The following is an 8,067-nucleotide window of genomic DNA, read 5'->3' as shown; positions in this document are numbered from 1 at the left end:
TCTTTATTTCTTCTCTGTTCTCTGAGTATACGTCTAAACTTTTACCACTTATTTAAGCCCAAGATATGCTAAACCTGTTCATACCCTGCTCCTCTGTCACCAAGAGGGAATCATATAAATCCTCTTATTTTACTCCAGACCTTTCTTTTCTCTTGCATCTTGTCTTTCCCCTTAAGCCAAAACCTGTATCTATGCACTTGACCCCACTCTTCCTGGTCTTGTGCTCTGCCTCATCAGTTTGGTATTGTCACATCTTTCATTAATTTAACTCATAAAGGCAGATCAACACAAAGTAACTGCACCTATTCATTATGTTGTATCAGATGAGTCACAATCATTCCATCACTAGCTGACTACTATATGCTAAGATAGGAGGTAATAGCTCTTCCATATTTGATATCCCCCATGAAGAGGGAGCTTGAAGCATCATAAACAAAGAAGTGATCCTGAAGTCATCCTGTCCACTCCAGCTCATCTGAACTAAGTAGTGCTTAACATTGTCTTCCCAGATCATAAGGCAAGGAAAGAACTTGGGCTGAGAGTGGGAATGAGAAATAGTCACAAATTGTCCTCTGTCCCTCAAAAGTCAACTATCAGGGATACCCATCAGTAAATGAACATTGCCATGGTGATTTGATTCTAGTGGTTAAAATCAAGCTTTCTGCTTTTGTTTTGAGACAGAGTCTAACTCTGTTACCTTGGATACAGTTCTGTTGTTCACAGCAACCTCCAACTCTTGGACTCAAGCACAAACTCTTGCCTCAGCCTCCTAAGTAGCTGGGACTATAGGCACCAGCCACAAAGCTTGGGTAATTTTTCTGTTTCTTCAGTAGAGATGGGGTCTTGCTGATGATGGGGTCTTGCAGGCTGATCTCAAACTCCTGAGCTCAGGTGAGCCACCCACTTCAGCTTTCTAGGAAGCTTGGATTACAGGTGTGAGCCATCTGGCCTGGCCAAAATCAGGCTTTTTGTTTTCTTCTTTCCCAATATGACCTCTAAATAAAAGCCAACAGAGAGTCTTAGGCCTCATATCCTCCCATACTATTGTTACCTCTGAGTTTTCAGTGTCTTTTCTAAGTCACAGAAATCAATAAATAACACAATACAGAAAATAGAAGGAAAATGAATGGAATGGAATTGCTAGCTGATAAATGGCTGGTGAGCTTCAGGATGGAGGGAAAGAGGAGTAAGGGTGAGGACTGTCAATTCAAACAAGACCACAGTTTAAAATAGATATTATCATAAAGCACTTTTCAATTTTTGAAGTCTAGTTAGAAACTTTCAGAAAAGAGCAGAGACCATAACAGTATTTCTCAGATCTACACAACCAGTTCCTTCTCCCCCTAACCAAAAACAAACAAACAAAAAAAAAACACTTAGCAACTGCTTTGCATGAGTTATGAGACAAAGACAGAGAAAAACAGGAACTAGCTCTGCAAATAAAAGGCAACGGTTTTCGACCTATTTTACCTTAAAGCAACTACTACTTATAGTTTGATCTTTTAGCCATGCTCATTAATACATATTACTGTTAATATCTTTGAAAAAAACCATGTAAGCATTAAACATTTTAAGGACCTTTCACAACCAAATGACGGTAGGTTTTTATTAACATATCTTACAATGTTGATTATTCCTAGTTTTGTAATTTCTGCTTAATTATAAAGATTGATTTAGCTTCTACAGTAATGTACTGTATTTAAATGATCATTCATACAAGATATCACACCAGTACATTTTTTTGAATAATATACACACATCACTCTAACTTGGACCTGTAATTTTTAAAAGTGGGTTTATAAATGGGACTTATAAAAGTTATGGGAAAAAAATTAAAGTTCTAGTTTAGCAGCATGCATGTATGTATTCAAGTACATTTTTCAACCAAGTGCTTTTTTAAAATTTACTGGTGACTAATTCACCAATATCAAAATAAACACTATCAAATATCCAAATTTTAAAGTTAAGGCTAATATTTTCACTTCACATCCATATGCACAACCATAAAACATTCCATTTTAAATAAGTAGTAACCAAAGTCTGAATACATTATATCATGTGTATATATAACATCAGAATTTCATACTGTAGAATTACTCAAGTTCATGAATCCTGTAACAGTATTTACTAGAGATGTAAATTAGTATTTTGCTCTTCAACCACACGTACAAATGGTCTGGTATTCATAATGATCAATGCAAAAAACATGACAGGCTGAACTTATGATACAGTATTTAAAAAAGTAGCAATGTGTTGGTTTAAAGGACAGCTATTTAGTCCAACAGAATCATTCTAGTCTTACAGAAAGTTATCTTAATAATTTGGAAATGTATATAAAAATAGCAAGCTATTTCCAGGTATTTTATTGTAGACCTATAGGTAATTTTTTGACTTTTTGAACATATTTGAGTATGTACTGCTCTGTTTTCCCTATTTTAATGCAAGGCCATCATTTAATGTTCACTTTCACATTCTGTAATATGGTATTACAAAAAATTTTAGAACACAGGTCTGATGTTATTTTTACATTTTTCATTAGATTTTTTAAAGTTTATTTTTACACGTAAAAATGTAATTTTATATAACAAGCCATGGAAGTCCAAAGTACCAGGATTGCTTGATAGCACTATACATGAAATAATCATCAAATTACTGAATCATCTGGGGAAAAAACCTTGGTAGCAATATATAACATGCTTTTCTATAATCTTCCTTCCCTACTTAAGAAAGTGGATATTAGTTTAATCATTCCAATTCTTACTGATTTAAAACCCTGCAAACAAAAATTGCTTTTCACAGCAGATTCTGAGAAGAACACAGACACATGGTTCATTCATGAGGGCCATCACCACTGAGCCTTTCCCCCTTTTAGGAAACTAAGTTGAAATAGCAGTGATTACACTGCACAAATGCAGTATAGCTGAACCTCTTGAATTGACAATAAAGTTCAAAAACTTATGATGCATTTGTAGGGAAGTCTGAGCGTTTCTAAGCCAATCATCAACAAAAACTTGGTTGTTAATAAAAGGCGGGCATGCACAAAATCTGCCATGAGTATGTTCTTAAGTCTTTTGATTTTATAGATAAATCTATTTTTTTACCACTTTAGTAATTCATCCAATTGAAATGGCAAGTTTTTATTTTTAAGGACTCCCCACCAATACATAAGTCCCCCCCCCAAATGTACTCTACTATATTAACAGCAGCTATCTACTTATTTTACAGCTATTTCAATTATTTACCTGGGGAGAACATTTATGAAATTCCTGAGAATGAATTAAGTTTTCAGCAAAGCTTTAAACTTTTAACATATTCTTCACAATAAGAAAAATTTTACAGTTCTACTATTAGACCAACTTTTACTATACAATATTTCACAAAAATCATGTTTTACATTTTTTCTAATTACATACAGCAAAATTCTCAAATCAACACAAGAATGAGAGAATGAGAGAGGAAAAAGATGCATTATGCTTAGTAGATGCAAATTAAAACACACAGGAAAGAGGCAGTAAAACTTCAAATAAATCACACCCACTCTAAGTATCAATGAATAGCCGATATGCATTTGGGGGAGAATCACTTCTGAATGATTTTGTGAACACGTTGTGCTTATTTATTGTGCACTTAAAAAAATGACCACTAAGGAATAATTTAACTTGTTATTTGTTAAGTTCTTCATATACTTAAAAAAAAAATTATTATACCATTAACGTGATTACCAAGCACCTAATTTTGGAAAGGCTTCATCATGTTTTTTTTTTTCTTTTTCTCCCTCAGTAAAAGCACTAATCCCCCAAATTAAATTAAAGCTTATTGTTGACAAAATAAATCCTTAATGAAAATGATGATATAATGCAATGCTGAGGTGGTGAATCACAGCCCATTGTAATGTGGACCCCATCTTTTATTGATGTGATCAAAAGTATGAGAAATCCACTGTTGCTCAAGAACTTTGTATCTTTCCTTACAAATGTAGAGAGGTTTGCCTCGCCTAGAATAAAAAGAAAAAAAAGTATTAAAAATAACAATACTGAAAAGATTCCACAGGCATTTCTTTTTTTAATAAATTCTTTGTGGCAAAAATGTGACAGAGTAATTTGGTTTATTTCATGTTTTCTCAGGATGTTGATAGGAAGACTACCTCAAAACGACTACTAGAACTTAATATTAAAAATATTATAATTACAAAGCCAGGAATGACACTGGTTTTTACTAACCAAACTTCAATAAAACACCTGGATACACATTTATAACTAACCTGAGATCCCGGTCTTCCTCTCCATGAGCATCCAAATATACAGAACCCCAAAGGCAGAAGCGGTGACCTCTAATGATGATAATTACTGATGCATTGATCAAAAGGAAAATTCCTGTTCCAGCACCACAGTTCTGAGAATGCTAAAAAGTCAAAAATATGTCAATGAACTTCATGATCAAAGGAGCTTTACAACAAAATCAAGAATGTCTTCATTAAATTCCTTCTTTAAATTTTTAATATGATTACATCTAAGTTAAACTTATAACCCTATCCCCAATACTTTAATATTAATAGATTAGGAGGGATTTGGGTAAGGATTAACTAGGAAAGCAATTAAGAGCCAACCTAATTCAGAGGCTAACATCCCAAACAGCACAGAAGACTGTTGTTTTACAGCACATTTAAAAGTATGTCAGGAAAGGTCAGTAGGAGAAACCTCAACAGACTTTTTTTTAAACCCTTCTGCTGAATTACAATAACAAAAGCAAAAACAAAACACAATCCCTATATGTACTATATATTTAATTCAAAGAGTAGTTGAATTTGAAGAGCTGGCGTTGTGATATATACTACATTTCCATGTAATAAGAGATGTGAGTTTTCATGAACTTTGTGTTATTTACTATTGCTTACCAATACGCATTCACAGTAACTTTGTTGCTTGCAGCAAAGTCCTTTTAGGCATACAAAAGTACCGCAAACAAGGCAAACAGCAGGATCTTTAGGAACCTTGGTGCAGACACTACAGGTTTTTCTATGGTAGTACTGAAAAATGGTGTTGTAATTCTCAGGCAACTGTAGTAGGTGCGGTAATTTCCATCTTGACTCTTGGATTAGCAAGGCCTAAAACATTACCCAAAAATATTCATTAGTCTCATGTATTTAAGTCACTAACCAAAAATAATTATTTTTAAAAGGCCTTCTTTGTAAGAAAGGAACATGTGCCAAAAATGTAACATTTTCTTTATTAATGTTCCTCTCATTTCCATTTTATAAATGACTAAAATAGTATATTAGTAATTATTCTCTATTCTAATGTTTTGAATTGCAATATGTTATACTTTTAAAAATTAATCACTGTAAAAAAATTTAAACTTGTTATTACTTTAAAAGAAAACTATTAACTATCATTAAGCATGTAGGTTAGATCTAAGTGTTTATCATTTTAAATAAACCTAATACAAAAGTTTTAACAAATTACACATTTTTTAAAACCAAGTTTTAACTTTTATCAGATAAATAACATATTAGCCTTTTCTTTAGAGAAGATCATGATTATAACTCATTATTCCTATCTTAATACTATTTTAATACTTTCTAATTTATAATCTCCTTCCTAGAATACTGAGTACAATTTGTTACACCTCAAGCTGTTAAGATCTTTTGTATTCAGAAATATTGGGCTACAATTCTGGTCGTAAATTCCTTGCTATAAGTATAAAACAAATGTCAAATTAGTTCAATATCTGTAGTTATATAAAAATATTAGTAATAGCACTTTTTGTCACTGCGACTCCATTCACACTTAAAATAAATAAAATGTAGTATAAATTTATTCTCTTCAGATACTGAAAAAACAACAGGCAATTTATAGAGTGATATTTCACATTATCTACAGTCAGTAATGATACATCTAAATCAATATAGTAAAAGTATCCATAAGTGCTAGGGCTTATTATTTATCAGTGAGTTTCATAAGGACAAGAACAATATATAGGTTTACAATATGCTAATTGCCAGGACCCTCAGTGGCAAACCCTGGACCCCAAAGATGGCATATTCTGTTAAAATGTTTATTACATTGGAACCCATCCATCAATGGGAAGGGAAAAGATTTGGTTGTGTATTACCCAGATGCCCACACAACACTGTCTCTAATCAAAGAATTTCCTTCATAAGGCAAGATGTAAAGCAAAAGGCTCTGTCTAAAGCATCTACTGATCTTAACACATACTCAAATCATCTGGAAAAGTTAAGTGGTCTTTTAAATGATGACCTACTAAACTGATTTTTTATCAGTGCCATAAAATTTAGCAATTGGAGGAGCAGTGGTTCTCAACCTTCCTAATGCCACAACCCTTTAACACAGTTCTTCATGTTGTGGTGACCCCCCCAACCATAAAATTATTTGCATTGCTACTTCATAACTATAATTTTGCTACTGTTATGAATCGTAATGTAAATATCTGATATACAGGAATGGGTTAGGCGACCCTGTGAAAGGGTCGCTCTCCCCCAAAGCAGTCACGACCCACAGGTTGAGAATAGCTGTAGAGGGTACCAGCTGGAAGAAAACACCTACAGAGTGACGTATATGCTCCTACAGCATGAGGTACATGCTGTAAACAGCCACCAGGATATATGGGTGATCTTTCTCAAGGCTGGAACACATAGGATAAATGGGTGAAAAGTAGTTGAGGTAGCTCTCATGATTACACCTAAAAATATAGTTTTAAATTTCTGCTTCACTGCTACTTGGACTCTCCTGTGGTTTTAGTACCTAAAGAAGCTGAGTACTATTCTCTATTGGGGGATGTAATAATCCACTGAATGGAAACTAAATGCCATCTGACCCTTCTAGATTCCTCATACCACTAGGAGAACAAAGTGGGATGCTTACAGCATTGTCTCAGTAGGCTGACCCTGACTATCAAGAAGAATACGAATATTGCTATTTAATTGGTAGCAGTATTTTGGAACTTAGAGACCCACCCCCCCCCCCATCACATACTAAGCTTGACAAGCAAAAATTTAACCCAAGACTATTACAGCCTTATATAAGGAAGACAAGACCCATCACCAGAAGATTAGCCCTCTCTGAATAAAGGGTCACATCCTTGGTCAAGTAAATCCAATCAGTTGAGGTGCTGGAAAGAAGAAAGTCATATATATTTAATTGTTATAAGCTGTAGCTTTAAGACTACTTGCGAATCTTCTTATCATGGCATGTATCTTTACAATACTTTCCTTCTCTTTTCCTTTCTCTTACTATTAAATTCAGGATAAGCAGGTACCAAATAAATCTTCCAGATCATCTAAGTGTGAGTACAGAACATCAGAGAAACACCAGACATCTAGAGCTTCTGGATGTTTGGAAGCCTGACCATATAACATCTTTAGCACTTTGAGCAAGGCAGTGGCAAGTGAGTGGAAGAGAATAAAGATGGAAAGGCAAGCAAGATAGTGACAATCCTTGAATGCCATGCAAGGAGTCCACATCTTCTTCTATAGGCAGTAGGGCATCATCACACTGCGATGTGTTTACCTGGAAGCATGTTCCTATTTGAACTATATATAGTAGTTACTACTCTCCTAATGATTCAAGTTCAAAACCTTAAAGTCATGTATCTCTAGTTACCAAGTCCCATGTATTTTTCTCAAATGTCTCTTGCATTACTTACTTTCTAAGTTTTATTACCAGAAAATAAGTCTAGATTATTTTTTTTTTTTTTTACCACTTCAACAGTCTCTGGCTTCCTTTTATCTTTACTTTAATTTACCTACTAAGAAGCTACCAGAATTACTTCCCTAAAGTACTACTTTCATTGTATTATTCCATTTCTCTAAAGCTATAATTCTACTTACAGAAAAAAGTCTGAGCTCTTAACTGTGGCATACACAACTACTCACCGCTTCCCCTACACTACCCTCCAATCACTCATTTCCAACACAAACCCTTTTACCAGCTGATCTGGCAGCAAAGGCCCAGGAAATTTTAAAGTTAAAGATATGACCTTTTAGATCTGCTAGTCCAAATCATTTTTTTTAATGTGAGCCAGTTCTCCTTTAAATAAGAATACAATTCC

General features: G+C 34.1%; 1 protein-coding gene across 1 annotated transcript in view; it reads right to left on the bottom strand.

Moving 5' to 3' along the window:
* Positions 1 to 1,568: 1,568 nt before the first annotated feature.
* UBR3 (ubiquitin protein ligase E3 component n-recognin 3 (putative)) overlaps positions 1,569 to 8,067 on the bottom strand; it is a 223,553-nt gene continuing 217,054 nt past the window's right edge. Inside the window, exons 34-36 of the mRNA XM_023507551.1 lie at positions 4,895 to 5,104; positions 4,262 to 4,401; positions 1,569 to 3,994 (exon numbers count right to left, since the gene is read on the bottom strand). Of these exons, the coding sequence (XP_023363319.1) occupies positions 3,877 to 3,994; positions 4,262 to 4,401; positions 4,895 to 5,104 (468 nt within the window). The 3' untranslated portion in view covers positions 1,569 to 3,876. The remainder of the gene's footprint in view (positions 3,995 to 4,261; positions 4,402 to 4,894; positions 5,105 to 8,067) is intronic.

The sequence above is a fragment of the Otolemur garnettii genome, unplaced genomic scaffold (genome assembly GCF_000181295.1).
Source record: "Otolemur garnettii isolate 467f Iridium unplaced genomic scaffold, OtoGar3 scaffold00187, whole genome shotgun sequence".
In the NCBI taxonomy this organism is placed as follows: Eukaryota; Metazoa; Chordata; class Mammalia; order Primates; family Galagidae; genus Otolemur; species Otolemur garnettii.
Note: the sequence above shows the minus strand (reverse complement) of the source record. Positions and strands in the feature narration are given on the sequence as shown.